This window comes from Gorilla gorilla, chromosome 10 (assembly GCF_029281585.2).
Source record: "Gorilla gorilla gorilla isolate KB3781 chromosome 10, NHGRI_mGorGor1-v2.1_pri, whole genome shotgun sequence".
NCBI lineage: Eukaryota > Metazoa > Chordata > Mammalia > Primates > Hominidae > Gorilla > Gorilla gorilla.
The window spans coordinates 120,594,725-120,615,981 of NC_073234.2; the positions used below are offsets into that span (position 1 = coordinate 120,594,725).

At 36.0% G+C, this 21,257-nt stretch overlaps 2 protein-coding genes across 4 annotated transcripts in view; one reads left to right on the top strand and one right to left on the bottom strand.

Annotated features, from left to right (window-relative positions):
- WASHC4 (WASH complex subunit 4) overlaps window positions 1-9,245 on the top strand; it is a 61,074-nt gene extending 51,829 nt beyond the window's left edge. For both annotated transcript variants that reach the window (XM_004053799.5, XM_055357876.2), the window contains 5 exons: window positions 150-297; window positions 2,861-2,957; window positions 4,223-4,419; window positions 4,750-4,849; window positions 6,981-9,245. In XM_004053799.5, the coding sequence (XP_004053847.1) occupies window positions 150-297; window positions 2,861-2,957; window positions 4,223-4,419; window positions 4,750-4,849; window positions 6,981-7,048 (610 nt within the window). In that variant the 3' untranslated portion in view covers window positions 7,049-9,245. The remainder of the gene's footprint in view (window positions 1-149; window positions 298-2,860; window positions 2,958-4,222; window positions 4,420-4,749; window positions 4,850-6,980) is intronic.
- Window positions 9,246-13,462: 4,217 nt separating this feature from the next.
- APPL2 (adaptor protein, phosphotyrosine interacting with PH domain and leucine zipper 2) overlaps window positions 13,463-21,257 on the bottom strand; it is a 62,975-nt gene continuing 55,180 nt past the window's right edge. For both annotated transcript variants that reach the window (XM_004053800.5, XM_004053802.5), the window contains exons 18-21: window positions 17,388-17,424; window positions 17,049-17,189; window positions 16,221-16,268; window positions 13,463-14,611 (exon numbers count right to left, since the gene is read on the bottom strand). In XM_004053800.5, the coding sequence (XP_004053848.3) occupies window positions 14,477-14,611; window positions 16,221-16,268; window positions 17,049-17,189; window positions 17,388-17,424 (361 nt within the window). In that variant the 3' untranslated portion in view covers window positions 13,463-14,476. The remainder of the gene's footprint in view (window positions 14,612-16,220; window positions 16,269-17,048; window positions 17,190-17,387; window positions 17,425-21,257) is intronic.

Here is a 21,257-nt window from a genome sequence, read left to right on the forward strand (position 1 = left end):
TTTATTCTGAACTCCAAGAAAATTTTCTTAGAAGTGTCTTATAGTGTTTCCTGCTTTTTAAGTGTTCTTATCTAAACTATTGAGAGATGGATTTTTTTCAAAGCCACACTTCTTTTGAGAAAGGAACCAAATAATTTTTTGCTTTTTAGGCATTTGGATTCAGTCCTCAGTGATCACACACGAAATTCTGCCGAAGGCACAGAATATTTCAAAATGCTTGTAGACGTTTTTGCTCCAGAATTTCGAAGGCCAAAGAATATACATCTCCGAAATTTCTATATAATTGTTCCCCCTCTGGTGAGTATTTCCAGAACCTAAAATGAATTTTTTTTAAAAAAGAGTATGCACGAATAGATCTGGTTTCTTTGTAACACGAAATACATACAGACTACACTATTAATTTCCTGGTTGCATATAAAACTAAATGTGATCTCAGTGAATGTGACATAGAATTTTTTATTTGTTAGCCATGCTGAAGGACACTTTCTTATTGTTAGATTTTTTTTTTCTTCTGAGATGGGGTCTTGCCCTGTCACCCAGGCTGGAGTGCAGTGGTGTGATCATGGCTTACTCAGGCTTGACCTCCTGGGCTCAAGCCAGCCTCCTGCCTCAGCCTCCCTAGTAGCTGGGACTACAGGTGTACACCACCATGCCTAATTTTGGTAATTTGTTTTCTTTTTTAAGATATGGGGTCTCACTGTGTAGCCTAAGCTGGTCTTGAACTCCTGGGCTCAAGCAGTCCTCTTGCCTTGGCCTCCCAAAGTGCTGAGATTACAGGCATGAGCCACCACGTATGGCCTAAGATAGATTCTTATTTTTTTTAAATAATTACTGGAGAAATTTGAGTATTTTTTAAGTTATATGAGTATATGCCATAGAATCTTTGGGCAGAATTATTAATATATAATCATTTTAAGTGCTTAATGTAGAATAACTTTAGCTGTTATTATAGTTTTTTCTAACACATTTCTTAAAGCATATTGTTTCAAGATAACTTCTTTCTATTCAGTAGTAAATACTAACATCTGGACTAAATTTTTAATGCTTCTTAGAGTATGTAATGTGTTCTTGCTCTAACTCTGTAGTTGCTATCTAAAAATAGTTCAAGTTATCAAAAATTGCATTATAAAAACAGCTGTTCCATTAGGGAAAATGGAGTTAAGAATTTTTGAGAGGTATATATTAGTAATAAGAGTTGTTTTGGCTTAAGGTTCCTATAAAGTTTAAAAAAAATTGTAAGTAGATAGCTTTAAAATCTAAATATCACCCAGCAGATGAAGCTCTTTATTATATTTAATTTTGATCAAGAATAGTGACTTTTCATATTGCTGCCCAAGTTGTTAACACATCTTCTTACATATTAAAACCATTATTACCTATTGAAAGTAGCTAATAGCCTATAAACAGCTTTTTTCCATGAATTTTGTTTCTTTTATACATTTGTTAATTTTCTATCATAATTGTATTTTAACTATGATATAGCAAAAAATGTTCATATTCATCTTGTAAGAATCTTTTCATCTTAAGATAGTGTCAAACTGGAGGGAGAGTGTCATATTTGGTAATACTATAGTTAACTTGGGGTGAGTTCTCACCATATTTTTTTAATTTGAAGGGCAATGTACTCAAACCATTATAGACAGCAGTTAACCCATTGGTAAGCTTAGGAAAAAGTCTGGAGTTTTACAAGGCAGTTGTCAGAATTCGCTTAGTGATGGAGAAAACAAAGTGGATTAAAAGCACTACAAAGAAGTATAGAATACTGTTCTTGTACTTGTGTTTGTAGTGTAGTTCCAGAAAAAAGACAAGCATAAATGAGATTTCTAAAAAAGATTGAATTAATGATTGATAAAAAATTCACAAACAGGTGATTAATTGCTGAATAAGTTTCACAGTCAAAAAAATGAAACTTGGTTTTGTTTCCAGCGTAGGCTATTATAGTACTTAGCACACTGTATATCATAATTAGTTTTTAAACACTTCTGCATTTACTCTTCTAGAGCTGTGTTATCCATGTATAGTCACATGTGGCTACTTAAGTTAATTAAAATTTCATAAAATTAAAATCATAAGGCAGGGCGAAAAAAAAAAAAATTCAGCTTGTCAGTCACACTAGCCTCATTTCAGGTGCTCAGTGGCCGCTTGTGATTAGTGGCTTACTGTATGTACTGGATGGTGCAGATACACATTTCTGTCCCTGCCAACAGTGTTGCTCTAGACTGTGAACTCTAGATAGAAATCATTTGTTTAATCATAAGTACTTAATAATGCCTGGTATATTGTAAGCTTCAGTAAATCTTTGTTGAATAAAAGATATGATTAGATAAGGCATTTTGGAAGAGCTGAATTTTCAAGAGACGTACTGTTTTGAGGATTCACACTTAAGAACATGAAAAGAAATAGTATTTTCGAATGAATTAGGTAGGTGTAAGTAAGGACTGTCTTGCATATGTTTTTAAGAGTACTTGTGCTTTGAAATAAAGCAGGCCTACTTTGCTAACTCCAGCATTCACTTAATATATGACTTTGGGTGAGATAATAAATCTCCCAAGCCTCGGTGTCCTTCTCTGTAAAATGTGCATAATATTTTATAATGAGATATACAAGGCACTGTTCTTGGGCTAAGTAGTGATTCTGGGAGTGCCCATATTTAAAGGACTTGGAAAGGAGATCCATGAAGATACACTTGTATAGATTGTATCTTCACCAAGAGGGTACCTAAGGCAAATGTTTCAGATGAAAAGGACAGGAACCTAGATTCTATTCTATTCTATTTATAATTTTTAAAATGTCTGTTATAGGAATTCTGAAGATTTTCTTAGCATAATTGTTTTTCTAACATGTTGTTACATCTTTTTAGACCCTCAACTTTGTAGAGCATTCCATTAGTTGCAAGGAAAAATTAAATAAAAAAAATAAAATTGGAGCTGCCTTTACTGATGATGGCTTTGCCATGGGTAAGCTTAATGGAATTGTTTTTCCATTAATTTTATATTGACCTTGTAATGGATTCTTAGAGACATTTGCTTGAGAATAGGTCTATATGTTCTTTATAGATTTTTCTTTCTTTTTTCTTTTTTTTTTTTTTTTTGAGACAGAGTATCGTCTCGCTCTGTTGCCCAGGCTGGAGTGCAGTGGCACGATCACTGCAAGCTCTGCCTCCTGGGTTCACACCATTCTCCTGCCTCAGCCTCCTGAGTAGCTGGGACTACAGGCACCCGCCACCACACCTGGCTAATTTTTTTTGCATTTTTAGTAGAGACGGGGTTTCACTGTGTTAGCCAGGATGGTCTCGATCTCCTGACCTCGTGATCTGCCCGCCGCAGCCTCCCAAAGTGCTGGGATTACAGGCGTGAGCCTCCATGCCCGGCCTATAGATTTGTTTTTCATGAGTGTTGTTTACCATGTTTTTAGCTGGAATACATGATTGACGATACTTGTTTTCTGTAGTTTATAACTTATTGAATGCCTTCTTAGTATTGCTAATCACTTGTCTACTTTGGCCTAATATTTAGGCTTTGTTTTTGTTGGGGTTGTACAGTTTTAACGTCTTATATTTAGTTTCTCTGGTTTCCTTGTAGCTTCCTCAATTGCCATCTTTTTAGCAGTTGAAGTGTTTTTTTCCTTTCTTTTTGAGGCAGGGTCTTGCTCTGTCACCCAGGCTGGAGTGCAGTGGTGCAATCATGGTTCACTGCAGCCTCGACTTCCTGGACCCAAGTGATCCTCCCACCTCAGCCTCCCGAGTAGCTGGGACTACAGGCATGCATCGCCACATCTGGCTAATTAAAAAAATTTTTGTTTTTTTTTAGAGACAGGAGTCTCACTGTGTTGCCCAGGTTGGTCTTGAACTCCTGGGCTCAAGAGGTCCTCTAGCCTCAGCCTCCCAAAGTATTGGGATTATAGGTACAAGTCATGGAAAGTTTTATTCTTTACGCTTACAGCTATATTGTTTCTCCTGGTGATTTATATGGCCATGTTATTTATTTTCTTCTTAATTGACTTGTCTTTAGTTATACTTCTACATTGTTTTTAAAGGAGGAATTAAGCCATTTTGTTAAACCTGTCATTCGTTTATGCTGTAAAATGTAACTTGAAACGGGACAAACTTAAAATGCTAGGAATTATTACTCAGAATGCTTAGTGTTGGGAATTATTGGTGAAGGAGTAGAATACCACTTCTGTACTCACTGTAATTTAACCTTAGTTTTGCTTATGCCTGCAGGTGTGGCTTACATTCTAAAGCTTTTGGATCAGTACCGGGAGTTTGACTCACTTCACTGGTTCCAGTCTGTTAGAGAGAAATACCTGAAGGAGATAAGAGCAGTTGCTAAGCAACAGAATGTACAGTCAGCCAGTCAAGATGAAAAACTCTTACAAACCATGAATCTCACTCAGAAGCGACTGGATGTCTATCTACAGGTAGAGAGGAGCCTAAGACTCACATCTACTTTGACTTACCATTTGATATCCATGACTTCTTAATGTCTGAAAAGCAGAAGCCATATAGAAACTACCATTTTCACAAGTGAGATGAATAGTGGCAAAAAGATTATATTTTAAAATGAGTGCTATTTGGAAGCCATTTGACTCACATCTTAAAAATGGGCGGGTTACTTATTTCAGTTTCTGTATTTATGATTTCCACTAGAGCTTTTAAAAATAATAAGAGGCATAAAAATGCATATATTTTTGGTATTTTGCCGTAATAAGTATTTTTGGTTTTTATTTCAAATTTTTAAATTTACTTAGGAATTTGAATTGCTGTATTTCTCACTGAGCAGTGCAAGAATTTTCTTCAGAGCAGACAAGACTGCGGCTGAAGAAAACCAAGAAAAGAAAGAGAAGGAAGGTCAGTGAGTGGTTTAAATTTGGAAAGACCAATAAATGTCTTTAGTAATAGACAGTAATGCACCATTTTATCTGGTCAGACATCTAGCTTCTTTGTCCTTTTGGAAAATAACACAGACCTAGCATTAAGTCTTTTAAAAAAAGTAAAGCCTATATAGATCTTGTGTGAAATTGAAAAGGAATTTATGTAGTTTATGCATTTCACACTTGGTAACCCTTTAAAACCTTGTTCAGGATCATCTGCTTTTAATTTAAATACACTTTTCACAAGTTTGGTTTTTCTTTCATGGCTCAAACTATTAGATTTGAAGGAACAAATAGAGGAGGACAGCTAAATGTTGCTGAAGGCAGAGCTGCTGATGACTAGATGTTGACTGAATGAGATGGGACAGATGATTAAAGAACTGTAAAATCATAGGGGCTATTTAGTTGTAGTAAATAGCATCCTACCTTCTTTCATAGTCAGGCCCTGGAGACTCAGGCAATATAGCCATAATAACTGATAGTGATTTCAATGAACTTCAGTCATTAAGGAAAGGATTCTGTCCATTGTATTTTATGTAGGATGGTGGAAAGGAATCTATACTTTTTAAGGCGTAAGAGCATTGTTCAGTGTTTCATATTTAATGTCCCCATGATATATTTCTCTCAGATTTGAAATTTAGGAATAATCATCTTCTCTGAGAAACAGATGTTTCCCTTTTTCTGTCATGGATATTATATAGCATACATTTCTCATTGCTTGGAAGATCAAAACTAGATACAGCGACTAGTTAACCCTTATAATTTTCATGTTTACTAGTCTCCTTTTTGTCTTACTCGTGCTTCATGAAGTTTTCATAAATCAAGATACAAAGCTTTTCATAAAACAAGATGTTTTTATTAATCTTATTTTATGTTAATTTTTAAAATACACCTTTTTTCTTTATATAGAGTAGAGGTGACTCATTTGGGTAGACCACTTACGTGAACTACCTTATTTCTTGACATTGTTGCATAAATTAAATATTACTAATATTACTTATTAATTAGGTGCATATCCAGGCGTTTTTTGAATCTAGACTAAATAAACATGCTTGAAAAAATTGATTCAGCTTATTAATCTGGAAGACACTCAATATTAAATGAAAATTTATACATACTACATTTGTGTTCATTTTCAAGGATAAATTAGCAAAGCCATTTGGAAGAATTTGAATCAATATAATCTAAATTATGAAGAAACTCAGTTATTGCCTCAGTTCTGCTCATGTGTTTCATGATGCCAGAACCTTTTCCCCAGCCCAGGTGACTGGGAAAACTCTGCGGGGCGACTGGACATTTGCTTTCAGGCTAAAGCATTAAAACAAAACAAACAACCCTTCAGTCTCATGGCAGTGGGATTCCTTGCTTTGGCCTATTCCTCTTAAGGAACTCTCCAGAGTTGCAGTTGTTATATTATCACTCACATCACTGCTCTAAGACTATTTCAGCTAAAGATTGCTCAGAGATATAGTCAGAGTTTGTGAATACATTACTCAAATAGTCTTTGTCTGTTAATGAAATATGCACACATGACATTTTGCACAAAAAGCCAGGAATTCATTCTGTCAAAAACAGTGAAAAGCTGCTTCATTTAAAATTATTTTAAGAAATAATATAATATATATTACATATAGTTTATTATAATAAGTTATAAATACAAATGGAAAGTTATTCATTCTGGACAGTTTTGATATGTGAGTTTGCAGCCATGTTCCTACCAGGAATGACAATGTACTGTAATGGTTCTTTCTTGGCCCAGCTGGAGGAACTGGCGTGAGGGGAGCGGGCCTTTCTTAGACCAGGAATATCAAGATTCCTCAGGACAAAGGAGCCCATGTGGTTTGAAGCCCCACCCCAATACAGGTTCTGAGCTCCCTCAACTCCACCTTCATTAAAAACCAGTGGAAACAATTGCAGTGTTTAGCCTAGATTTTTAAAAATTTTAAAGTGTAAACAAGGTATAATTTGTGATGTTAGAGAAACATTTGATGGATGCAACTGTAATTTGAAGTTTGGCAATACAGCTCTTCTCAAATTTCTTTTACTTCTTAATTTATTGTTTAAAAATGAACATAAATATCCATTATTATTTTCACTCATGCTTTCAGAAGAAACTAAAACAAGCAATGGAGACCTGTCTGACAGCACTGTGTCTGCTGATCCTGTTGTGAAATGATAACGGATGGTATTCACTGCACATATGATGAAATCGTCAGAATTGTTAAAACTTTTGCCAGTGGAATGGATAAACTATTGATGAATTGTTTCCTGGGTCACATCTCTGGAAAATAGATGTTACAGTTCTTAAAGGCAGTGCTTTAAAGTGAAGTTCATTCTGTTTCCAAAGGCTCTACTTTCAAAGGTTAAGAATGAGATTTTAAAATTGGATTTTTGCCTGGACTTGAGGGTAGAAGATGTTTCTATTTGAAGTGAAGTTATAAAAGGGCAAACCCAGATTCATAAACTATCACCTCGGATTTCTTGTAATCTACATGTTTGTAATTTGTATTTGCATAGATCTTTGATCTATAGTTATTTCAAGTCATGGGAAATTCAATGCATATACTATATACAGCCAGTAAATAATGCTTAACAAAAGGAATGAGCCTGACGTTCATAAAGAATACATATCAATATTCTTATAAAAGGAATATATGAAGATGGCTTTGATACTAGAGGTGAGGCACAAGTGTTTTATGTACTCTCAGTGTACAGTATAACTGATGATCCTTCTTTCATTGTTAATTTCATGTGACTCACAAGAGCTGCTGATGTCTTTGATGAGACATTTTATAACTAGTTTACATTGCTTTGAGAACATTTAACCTCCAACAGCTGCTTTAAATTTAAGATGTACTTAATACTCAGAAAATTCAGATAAAGCCATAGAGTCCTGTTTGAAGCTTCACTTCTATTGGTTGAAGGCATGATGTATGATGTCAGAAAAAAAATTGAATGAATTATTTCTACATCCAAACTCAGGTTTCTTCTACATTATATTGAATTGAAATTTTGGTGATGGTTTGGGTAGACTTTTTTTTTATATCAAGTATAATTTAAAACATCAGATTAAATAATTACACTGTTCAGGCTTTTAAAAAAATGCCACTGTGAGAATAAAGCGCTAGTAAGATACATCACTTACTGATTTTAAAAGTACAGAAAGATTTTGAGTAAATTTTGTGCCCAGCAAGCTGTTAGTTTTATTTTTGTAAAGGTATGTAAGTTATTAAATGGTTAATCATGGCCTTTTAAAAATAAAATAAAGTGATACCTTTACAATGAAGACAAAAGTTTAAAACTTTCTAATACAAACACCATTTTGGGAAATGCTTGATTTTTTTCTATTGCATTTGTCTGCTAAACATTTCTTTGGATAAATCCTGCAGATACTTCTAACATTATTCTTTGATTCCAGCTTTTAGAATGGGTGTACAATGCCCTGTTTGTACTTACTGGTTAGGGTCAGGGTAACTTGCCAGCCCAAGATAAATACTTTAATTGTTAAAAGTCAGAAGAGACAGAATATGTAGGAAATGTTTTTTGTTTATTATGTAAACATGGCTTACAGAATTATGAACAGTGGATAGATTAAAGGCATTTAATATTTGTAATTCATAATAACTGTAGAAATGGCCCTAAAGCATGCTGCATAATTAATAATTTATATTTTCATTATTATAAGTGTTTATATTAATGATCTTGCATTTGATTATATCAGATTCGTCATTTCATAGCAACAGTGTTGTTTTCTCTGTTTTTCTTCTCTAACTTCTCTGAAATCATCTCCTATTAAGGGATAGAAATTGTTACTAGAAGAGAATCACATGTTCTCTGTTCATTATCCCTACACGTGTAAATTAATTATTTTATCAATACTAGATAGAGTTCACATGCTGACTCCCTGGATACCTACAGTTGAGAAGAAAATGACAGACAATTATTTTTCCTTTAGGTCAAAATAATGTCACTGCTATCTGGATAAATTATAAGTTCATATATTTGAAATAAGATCCTGGAAACGAATTTAAATGGTGTCAAACTGCAGAGCAACAGGGCTTCAGTATATTCACATCTAATAGGTTAATATGTACATTTGGATGATGATTTTTCTTGATAACATTAACATTAATTTTATTTTTTCAGACATACTGTAATTTAAGAATTAATGTGAGCGTTTGTTTTAAGTTCACAGAAAACTTAATAATTCAAATTCTCAGGAATTAAGGACTCACCATAACTTTGTCAGTTCTAATGAAATTTTGTAAAGGATGGCAAGTTTGTTACCTCACTTGAGTGGGGTTTTCCTTTTCCCCCAATTCTAAGAGAATATAATGTGTATACTAAAACATTAATAAACATAATTTTGAAAATTTCCTTCCCCTGGATGTTTATGTTCAAAATTGAATGTCGTAAACCAGTAGTTCTTAATCTTAATATTAACCTTTTTGGGGTCCCCCTTAATTGAATGAAATGAAATCTGTGGAATCATTTTTTTATAAAATGCATGCACATAGGTAAAAATTTGAAGTTTAAAATTGGCTCCTGTCAATGTATTCCAGGTGAAAGAAAGGTGTTTTCTTTCCTTTATACATCCTTGATCTTTCCAGAGCTTTTTTCCAATAAAAAGAACCAATATGAAGTTACTTTAAATCCTAATCCTGGAAAGGGATTATCAGTATGCATTGTTTAATGTTAGTAATAACTATAGTGCTATTTGCAAACCTGAGTTGAACTAAAACAATACAGTAGTCTCCCCTTATCCGTGTTTTACTTTCCAGTTTCAGTTACCTGTGGTCCGAAAATATTACATGGAAAATTCCAGAAACAATAAATTTCAACTTGTGTGTTATTCTGGGTAGCATAATGAAATCTTGTGCTGTCATGCTGCATCCCGCCTGGGACGTAAGTCACCCCTTTGCCCAGCATCTTCATGCTGTATGTGCTACCTGCCCATGAATCACTTGGTAGCTAGGTTGTCAAATCAATAGTGTTTGTCTTCAAGTAAGCCTTATTTTACTTAATAATGGCCTCAAAGTGCAAGAGTAGTGACACTGGCAATTCAGATATGCTATAAGAGAAGACTTAAAATGCATCCTTTAAGTGAAAACATGAAAGTTCTCAATAAGGAAAGAAAAGAAATCATATGTGGGGTTGCTAAGATCTGTGGTAAGAATGAATCTTCTCTCCGCAGCATTGGTGACAGTATTTGTTACAGTTGTTATGTTTCATCATTAGTTATTGTTAATCTCTTACTGTGCCTAACTTATAAATTAAACTTTATCATAAGCATGTATATATAGGAAAAAACAGTATATATACGGTTAGATACTATCTGCAGTTTCAGGCATGCACTGGGCGTTTTGGTGTATCCCTCTCAGATAAGCAGGGACTATAGTAATGACAACAGAGCCTTCAAAATATTACACTGGAGACGAGGTACAATCCTGTTAAATACTACACTGCAGAAATCATTCTTGGTAAAGTTAAGTCTGGTTGCTGTTCCTTTTTTCTTCTGAGGCAGTAAATTTGTAAAATTGTGGGAAAGATGAGAAAATATTGGATACTTCATGTTACTATTTTATGCTGAGTCTGCTAAATGTAAAAGGTAGGCTTTAATTGATTTTAATAATTGTAACAGGATTTTCTTTCCAGCTTCACATTGCAGATGTTTCAGAAGACGGTATTCGTTTTTTAAGGGAAGTTTTAATAACACATTTTTTTTTTAACAAAGGCTTTCAGATGTTAGGAATACTTTAATAGGCTGTCAAAGATGTGAAGTTTAAAAAGGGAATCCAGAATAAGTGGAAATCTGTAGAGACTAAGCAAAGGCAGTGAACTCAAGAGATGGTGATGGCAAAGTTAGAGTTCAGTTTATAACACAGGTCAGCATATATATAATGTATAAGAAAAGTCGGGCAAGTAAGCATTTTCTTTTCAGTAGTTTGGCTTCTCTTTACCGCTCAGTTTACCTGATACCTCCATTTCCCATTAGTGGAGATATACTCAGGAATGTACATCAAATTTATTCAGTCGATGCAGATCTGATACCATAATTCTTGGATCATCTCTAAGGACTATAAATACATTCTGTAGGTAAGAGTCAAGCATTCTTTAATAATGCCCTCATTTGATGGAGGAAGGAGTTAACTTTTATACCTAGAAGCACTTGTCTTTATCAGATTAGTATTAAAGTATTTACTCTTTTCAGAATCTGTACAAAAGGTAGCAAAGTATTAAGGATATTATGCTTTAGGTTGATACTGCTACTGAATAAATCGTCAAAGCTTAGTGTATTGAGAAATATTTGGAGATTGCTTAGTATCTGGTTCTCTCTTGAGGTCATCTGTATATAGCACAGAGTGGTTAGAAGCATAGACTCTGGAGCCAGAACAATTTGAATCCCGATTTCCTGCTTAGGAACAGATTCCTTAATATCTCTGTGCTTCATTTCCTTGTGCAAAAGGTGGGATGATAATGACAGTATGTAGCTCATAGGTTGTTTGTTTGAGGATTTAATTTGTGTAAAGCACTTTATATATTAGGAAACAGTAACTAAATATTAGTTGCTCTTGCATATAACTACTGGAAACATTAGCTATTACTGTATTATGTGTACTCTCATAGGTAGAAATAAACTTGGCACATAAGCATTAAGTGTTAACTATTCTTTTAGGTGGAACGATTGAAACTAAAGTCTGTATTTGACTTTAAGTGGGTCTCTAAAAAACTATTCCTTGTTAAGTGGCTCAGGTAGATGCAGACAAGGTAAGGAAGGCCCTGTTCTTCCCTAAAGGTAGTCTGATGGGTATGTGAGGCTAAACCAGCCTGGGAAGTGGGAATTGGTAAGAATAGTTGGCTTCTAAAAAGGTCCCATTTCCTCTCTTCCCACCCTTCCCACCTTTCATTTACATGGCACTTGTTATCTTTCAGAGCACTTTAATGTGTATTAATACACAGTTCAGTAAGTGGAGAAAAGGGGCAAATCACCCACTAGTTCTAAGTTTTAAAATTATTTAAAAATAGTCAGTGCATGCAAGGTATACAATATGTATTATACTATTTAAAGAATGAAAATAAAGCACTTGGAAAGAAGCTACCGTTATCAGTTAAGAACACTTTAGAAGCTCCTGCAGTTTCTGCCCGAGAAAACCACATGGGGGTTTGGTGTTAATCATTCTCTTGCTGTTCCCTTGTTTTACAACTGATGGTATTTTCCTAAATATTGATAATATGGTTATGTTTCAGTTTTTAAACTAAATAGAAATGGGATCTTATTATGTTTTTGTAACTTTTTCATTATTTTAAAAATTCATCCACGTTGATGCATATAGCTGTAGTTTAACTAGCATTTCATTACATGAATACAGCTATCTTCTGTCGACGGCATCTGGGTGTTTTTCACTTTTGGGATATTGTAAACAATGATGCTGTAATCATTACTGAACGTGTCCCTGGGTCCATGTGTTTAGAGTTTCTCTAGGCTGTGTACCTGCAGGTAAAACTGCTAGGTGGTAGGGCGGGTGCCCTTTCAGTGTACTGGACAGAATGCCAAACTGTTGTTTCATCGCAGCAGCTGAGGAGATTCCCCTTTGCTCCATTTCTACAAACAGCTGAATTTTTGCAGTCTGGTGAATATAATGTTTCTGTGGTTTTAATTTGCATTTTCCTGATTACTATAAGGAGTCTGTTTCTGTTTATGATACTATAAGGAGTCTGTTTCTGTTTATGAACACTTTGTCTTTTTTAATGTATGAAATGCCTTCATGACTTTTTTTTTCAATTTATCTTTCTACCTGTAGGAGTATTTTATATATTCTGGATGCTAATTTTTTGTTGGTCTTGTGTGCTTGCTAGTATCTTTGGTTTAGTTGTGTGTTTTCATTCTCTGTGGTGGTTTTTGATGAAGTTAGTTTTAATGGACTGAATTTCAGTCTTTTTATGTTTCCCTAATGATGTGCATGCTTTGTGTCTTATTTAAGCCATGCAGTCTTTTAAAATGGTGGATTAATAAAATAACTTTTGTAATACAAAATTAGGTTAACATCATAGGATCCATTTGAAATGTATAAAGAAATGTATAGTGTTTCACTTTTCAAACTAATAATTGTTTAGGACTTCAGATTCTACCCCTCTCCCAAAAAAGTCTAAGCAAGAAAAAAAAAGTTCAGGGGACTGTGGTTCTTGCAGTCTGTCAGAGAACCAATTGATCTAAAGCAGTTATGTCATACAAATTTGTAAGGCATTAGTGAACAATGAATTAATTTTACAGTGCATAATCTCATACTGGCTTAGACTGGCTCACTATATCTTTTATGGTGTATACATTTCACATGGATCCTATATTAACCTAATTTTGGATTACAAAAGTTGTTTTATCCACCATTTTAAAAGCAACACCTTTAAAACTTTTAGCAATGGGATCACATATTCTACTCATGTTGACTGGAAGTATTTTTTGATACTATATCCCCTCTTCTGTGATTTCATTATGCCCTAGTTTTTGGGAAATTGAATGTTAAAGCTATAGAGCTGACTTTAGTTTTCTTCCAGGGATGTTCTAGAAAATAACCACAACAAACAAAAGAAAGAAACAGAATAATTTTTATTGCTAGGTTAATTTATTACAAAGATAATAATAGTCTGTTGAACTTAGTTACAGTTAAACACACTGTACCGATTCAAAATCATTATACTAGTTTGATAGGGAGGAGGGATGGGGGAGTGGGCTGGGGTTCCAGGAATTGGAAGTATTAGGGTGGAAATAGGAACTTTATACCAAGCCCCATGACCAGCTGTGCTTCAAGTGAGTTTTAAAATTAATTGGTCCCTTCCCTGAAGAGGGTCTGGCTCAGAAGAAACAGGAACTGGTAGAGCTGCACCCTGTCCACAGTGATCCACTACTAAAAATACTCATACCTAGGAGGACCTTAAACTTCTGAATGCTGGTTCAGTAAGGCTCCACTGTAAAATCAAACATCTTTTGTGGTATTCATTTTTTTATTGCTTGATGTCTGGAACAGTTACCGAAACTAGACCTGTATCGCGCATCTCTACTAGTGCTTGGGCCTCAAAGCAGTGCTCATCACCTAACTGCACAAAGAAATGCTATTAGGTCCAATTATGAGATAAGCTGAATTATAAATACACAATTTTCAGAACGACAGGCACTTAAAGCTCATTAAGTAAAATACAAAAATAGATTATATTAATAAGAAATATTTAGTGTTCATCAAATTGTAAATCTAGGCTTTTGCCATTTTTTAAAAAGGATACTGGAAACTGAAAAGAGATGACATTCATCTGAACAATGCATTTTTCAAACTTTTGTTCTGAGCGCTGAACAATCTAAGAAATTTTAGCGCAATCTAAGAAAAAAGACTTACCACAAAGCACCTAAAATAACATTGTAGATGGGTGGGAATGCTGTCAACCATTTCTTAGTTTCCCTCCCAAGTCTCAGTATCAAGGCATCAAGATTACATTCCACAAACGATTGTCAGCCTTCGGAAACCAGGTCAGTGTGCCTGTATGTCAGAGAAGTTAAAACCCTTAGGAGGTAGCTCTCCTTCCTGTTTGTTCTTCCCCCACAGGCACAAGTGAGTTATGCTTCAGATTCTGCGCCTCTATGTTCATTTGGATTTCCATCATTGTCATCTGGTTGATCGTTTAACAGTACATATTTTCCATCATTGGTTAGTGGTATGGACAGCATTAACTGAGCCAGTGCTTCTGGATCCTGAAGTTAGGAGAGTTTAAAAGGGAAAAAAGAAAAGGCTTAAGATGCATTTAAACCCCTTTGGCCTGGCTTTCAATATGTTCTGTAATCTAGTCTTGTTTCTCCTGACTCTTGTGTATATGTGCCTTCAGCTGAGTCTCCTTGCTTCTCAAACTCAGCCATGTCACTTCTAGAATCTAGACTGTTTTCCTCTGAGCCAAAATATTGTTTACGTAGTCAATTCGTATCATCTTCCCAAAGATTCCATAGAGGAACTTCCTTCACAGAACTTTTGTCTTCTCTATCTTTAAACTCCTTCTTTTCTCACGTTTAATCTATACCAGAAGTTGGCAAACTATGGTCATTTGGCTAACCATTTGATTTTTATTGGAAAACAGCTGCGGCCATTTATTTACATACTGTCCATGCTGCTGCTGCTTTTTTTTTGGGGGGGGGGGGGGACGGTGCGGTGGTTGGAGACAGAGTCTCGCTCTATCCCCCAGGCTGGAGAGCAGTGGTATGATCTCAGCTCACTGCAACCTTCGCCTCCCCGGTTCAAACGATTCTTGTGCCTCAGTCTCCCGAGTAGCTGGGACTACAGGTGTGTACCACCACACCCGGCTAATTTTTGTATTTTTAGTAGAGATGGGGTTTCACCATGTTGGCCAGGCTGGTCTTGAACTCCTGACCTCAGGTGATCCTCCTGCCTCTGCCTCCCGAAGTACTGGGATTACAGGCATAAGCCACCATGCCTGGCCTGCTTTTGTCTTATGATAGCAGAGTTGAATCTGTCGCAAGGGAGATAGCCAAAAACATAAAGACCCTTTATAGAAAAAGTTTGCCAACTTTTGACCAATACCATTAAATACTAGCTTACAGTGCTTGCCACTGTTTCATGTATGTGGCCTTAGTCCTTGGTCTTTCTGACCTCTCCAAGACTGAACTGCACTAATATGGTAGCCACTGGCTACATGTTACTATGTAAATTTGAGTTAAATTTAAAAATCCAGTTCCTCAGTCACACTAGCCATATTCAATCTGCATATTAAATTGTGCAGATATAAATCATTTCCATTATTGCAGAAAGTTCTGTACATTGCTGAACTAGAAGCCCCGTGGGGGCAGGGACTATATCTGTCTTGTTCACTACTATAATTCCAGGGCTTTTCTTACACAAACTAGGCTCTCAAAAATTTGCTGAATGAACAAAAGATTAAAAGCTGCTGAAAGACAGGGAGGTCTCAGAGTCCTCATTTCTTAAAAGCTCCCAGGTAACGTCTGTCAATGCTGTGGGGCATGTGATCATACTCTGAGGAGCAAGGCCTTAGAGCACACGGTGGGTACTTATCTATCATCTTAATCTGAAAGAAAGGAAATCTAGCCAACTAGTATGTAAGCAAGAAAACAGATAAGCAGGAGCTCCAGCAGTGATAAGAAGTCCTCATGTGTTAACAGTGAACATGGAACTAGCTGATCAAAAACGTCTGGTGGTTAGAATACTTTTAAAAGGAAATCCCAAACTTGGCCACACTTTCCAGTGAACATCACTTTTCTTTTTGAAAAGACTCTTGGTATGTGTACACAGATGTGTTTTGAGTAGCTACTAAACCAGCACTAGAATGCATCTTACCTTCTGAACCTCAATAATTTCTTTTCCCAAATTAATAGCATAACATATCTGCAAAAGACAAGAAAAGTAGTGATTGGCAAAAGTAGAGAAGGATAAAATTTTAGAACAAATGTGATTTGGGAGTACAGTGAGGTCACTGTTCTCACTTGGGAACACAGGACCTGGCTGCAGGAGACTCATCACATAGGGCCCGGGGCATTTGCGTCCAACTGTCCTGACCTCTGTTGCCAATTTATGCCACACAAAAAATATTCCAGGTAAGTGAAACTCAGGTAATTCCAGTGTTAAAAGTTCTTAATAGGAATTTTTCTTCTCTCTCTTAAATGTATTTAGCCACGGTATGTCCATATACACAGTGGCAAACAATTTACTGAAAGAAGGATTGGTTAATTGTGATAAATTCTAAGTCGCAGATAGAGTCAAAAGTTTTTCATACTAAACCAACAGCTTGTGTGTAACTTTTCTAATATCTTCCTTGGTTTGCTCTCTGAGACTAAATTATTCTCTATTGTAGCTTTTGCCTTAATTTTTTTTAAAGAACAAATTTGAGGGGAACTGCTCTCAACATTTCCTTATATCCCGACTAAATAATATGTCTTGCCATTAAATTTCTTCCTCATTCACCCTATTCTGGTTGATAGGTATTTTCCACAGAGAAATTTAAATCGAGTTTTCTTTCAGTGAGGCCTTCTTAGGTATTATCTGAACTCCTGGATGGAGACATGCAGAATAATCAACTAAATATCCAAGGAAGTAATGCCAGAAAACTCTTTTAAAATGGACTTGTTTGGACTGGGATATTATGGGATCTTCACATGAAAAAGAGACCTTTTCGCCTTCTGAGTTGCTTTCAAAAATGTATGTACTCAGAGATTCTTCTCCAGTGGATTCAGGAACACGGATGACAAAACCAACCAGTCTCTTGTTTTCTTGATGAGCAGCAAATTGTGTGACACTGGTAAGTTCAAACTGGGGGGGAAAAAAAGGCAACAGATCATACAACTACTAGAATTAAAAACTGACAAGGTTACTCTCTGGAAAAGTCATGAGAAAAAGTATCCTATTAGTGGCAGATCTTTATTAATAAAGTGCCTAGGCTGTGTTTAAGGTAGACACAAAGGTGAATTAAGGAATAATCACTAACATGAACCTGTATGCGGTACTTACATTGGCCCTTGATACTTGAGTCTGTGGATCTATCAACCTGAAATTTTAAAAGATACATTATGTCACAAATGTTGGATAAATTTAATATTCCTAGAAGAGTTTGTAGAAGTCCAGAATAAATACAAATTCCCCGAAATAGAGATAAAGCCTGTTAGAGGGTGAGGCGAGATAGCTGTGTGTGACCACGTGTCCTGCTTTCTGCCTTTACCGAACCTCTGTAGCTAAAGCTCAGGGTACCTATAATGGAAGATTATATAGCAAGTAGAAGATTTAACTTCACAGGATTCTGCAACTTACCCAAAAAGACAGCATTATAATCCTCAACAGATCTGCTACATAATACGGATGGATTATATTCTGTACAGCCTCCCTCTTAACAAACATCCATTGGCAACTTTAATGTCCCTGAAGTGCAAGATCAACTTAGTCTAAATTTAACATTATTGAAAAAGATGAGGTAGCGGTGACAAAATAGTGAAGGGATTTTGACAAAACTCTTATCAATTTGGGTAAAAGAGGAATAATGTTTAAGAAAGTATTCCAGAATATATTTCCTTGTTTTAATTATTTACTATTTATTTATTCTGAGAAGAGTCTTGCTGTCACACAGGCTGGAGTGCAGCAGCCCAATCTTGGCTCACTGCAACCTCCACCTCCCGAGTTCAAGTGATTCTCCTGCCTCAGCCTCCTGAGTAGCTGGGATTACAGGTGTCAGCCAAAATGCCTGGCTAATTTTTGTATTTTTAGTAGAAGTGGGGTTTCACCATGTTGACCAGGCTGGTGTCGAACTCCTGACCTCAGGGGATCTGCCTGCTTCAGTCTCCCAAAGTGCTGGGATTACAGGCATGAACCACCACGCCAGGCCTTCAGAATATATTTCTTCAACAGTATTTTAAGCATCATCTAATAATCAGGTTGACATATCCTAGAAAATAAACTATATGAGAATTTATTGCTATCTTAGATAAGTGGGTATAAATTTCTACTGTATTGTACTCGTGTTGGAATAATTAACATGCTATTATGTAAATTATTACTATACATTTTATAGGTGAAAGCAAAAATATAGTTTGTGGAAAAAATGCTTATGATTCCATTTATATGTTAAATGTCCAGATCTATAGAGATGGCAATTTAAGTGGTTAGTGGCTTCCTAGGGCTGGGTGGGTTGCCAGGGGCTAATGGGTATTCTTTCTGAGGTGATGAAAATGTTGTAAAATTGATTGTGATGATGGTTGTACAACTCTGAATATACTAGAAACCACTGAATTGTACATTTAAATTGTATGTGAATTATATCTCAGTAAAACTGTTACACCCCCATGCCCCCAACAAAAGGCTACAGTTTGAAATACGTGCAGTTATACTTATTAAACCGTAAGACTTATAATCAGAGAACTCGAGATTGAGTTCTACCCTGGCTCCTCACCTGAGCTTGTGCAAGTCACCTGGACTTCTTACAACTGGTTCATCTGTAAAACTGTGGTAAGAACCCCCACTTCCAAGAGGTGGTTATGACAGTTAATGAGAAGTGTGTATGGGAATTTAAGTAGACAAAGCTTAAGAAATGTTACTTTTACGTCCCTATTAATGGGCATGAATTTAATTTTTTGAATATAGATCATAAACAGTTTCCCTCAAGTTGGAATAACTTTCATAGGTATTTTGTAAAATTCCCTTATAAGTGAAAACTTAACACATGCATTTTGTGGGTCACTTTCAAAAGTTTGCTGTTTAAATCAGGTAACCTAGATTTCTCTTTTTTAATTATTATACTTTAAGTTCTGAGATACATGTGCAGAACGTGCAGGTTTGTTACATAGGTATACATGTGCTGTGGTGGTTTGCTGCACCCATCAACCCGTCATCTACATTAGGTATTTCTCCTAATGCTATCCCTCCCCTTGACACCCACCCACCAACAGGCCCCAGTGTGTGATGTTCCCCTTCCTGTGCCTATATGTTCTCATTGTTCAGCTCCCACTTATGAGTGAGAATATGCGGTGTTTGGTTTTCTGTTCCTGTGTTAGTTTGCTGAGAATGATGGTTTCCAGCTTCATCCATGTCCCTGCAAAGGACATGAAGTCATTCTTTTTTATGGCTGCATAGTATTCCATGGTGTATATGTGCCACATTTTCTTTATCCAGTCTATCACTGATGGGCATTTGGGTTGGTTCCAAGTCTTAGCTATTGTGAATAGTGGTGCAATACACATAGTGTGCATGTGTCTTTATAGAAAATGATTTATAGTCCTTTGGGTATGTACCCAGTAATGGGATTGCTGGGTCAAATGGTTATTTCTGGTTCTAGATCCTTGAGGAATCGCCACACTGTCTTCCACAATAGTTAAACTAATTTACATTCCCAGCAGTATAAAAGCGTTCCTATTTCTCCACATCCTCTCCAGCATCTGTTGTTTCCTGACTTTTTAATGATCGCCATTCTAACTGGTGTGAGATGGTTCTCATTGTGGTTTTGATTTGCATTTCTTTAATGACCAGTGATGATGAGCTTTTTTTCACGTTTGTCAGCCGTATGTCTTCTTTTGAAAAATGTCTGTTCATATCCTTCACCCACTTTTTGACGGAGTTGTTTTATTCTTGTAAATGTGTTTAAGTTCTTTGTAGATTCTGGATATTAGCCCTCTGTCAGATGGATAGATTGAAAAAATTTTCTCCCATTCTGTAGGTTGCCTGTTCACTCTGATGATAGTTTCTTTTGCTGTGCAGAAGCTCTTTAGTTTAATTAGACCCCATTTATCAATTTTGGCTTTTGTTGCCATTGCTTCTGGTGTTTTCATCATGAACTCTTTGCCCATGCCTCTGTCCTGAATGGTATTGCCTAGGTTTTCTTCTAGGGTTTTTATGGTTTTAGGTCTTAACATTTAAATCTTTAATCCATCTTGACTTAATTTTTGTATAAGGTGTTAAGGAAGGGGTCCAGTTTCAGTTTTCTGCATATGGCTAGCCAGTTTTCCCAACATCATTTATTAAATAGGGAGTCCTTTCCTCATTTCTTGTTTTTGTCAGGTTTGTCAAAGATCAGATGGTTGTAGATGTGTGGTGTTATTTCTGAGGCCTCTGTTCTGTTCCATTGGTCTATATATCTGTTTTGGTACCAGTACCATGCTGTTTTGGTTACTGTAGCCTTGTAGTATAGTTTGAAGTCAGGTGGTGTGAAGCCTCCAGCTTTGTTCTTTTTGGTTAGGATTATCTTGGCTATGCGGGCTCTTTTTTGGTTCCATATGAAATTTAAAGTAGTTTTTTCTAACTCTGTTAAGAAAGTCAGTGGTAGCTTGATGGGAGTAGCACTATTACTTTGGGCAGTATGGCCATTTTCACGATACTGATTCTTCCTATCCATGAGCATGGCATGTTTTTCCATTTGTTTGTGTCCTCTCTTATTTCCTTGAGCAGCGGTTTGTAGTTCTCCTTGAAGAGGTCCTTCACATCCCTTGTAAGTTGTATTCCTAGGTATTTTATTATCTTAGTAGCAATTGTGAATGGGAGTTCACTCATGATTTGGCTGTTTGTGTATTATTGGTGTATAGGAATGCTTGTGATTTTCGCACATTAATTTTGTATCCTGAGACTTTGCTGACGTTGCTTATCAGCTTAAGGAGTTTTTGGGCTGAGACGATGGAGTTTTCTAAATATACAATCATGTCATCTTTAAACAGAGATAATCTGACTTCCTCTCTTCCTATTTGAATACCCTCATTGCTTTCTCTTGCCTGACTGCCCTGGCCAGAACTTCCAATATTATGTTGAATAGGAGTGGTGAGAGAGGGCATCCTTGTCTTGTGCTAATTTTCAAAGGGAATGCTTCCAGTTTTTGCCCATTCAGTATGATACTGGCTGTGGGTTTGT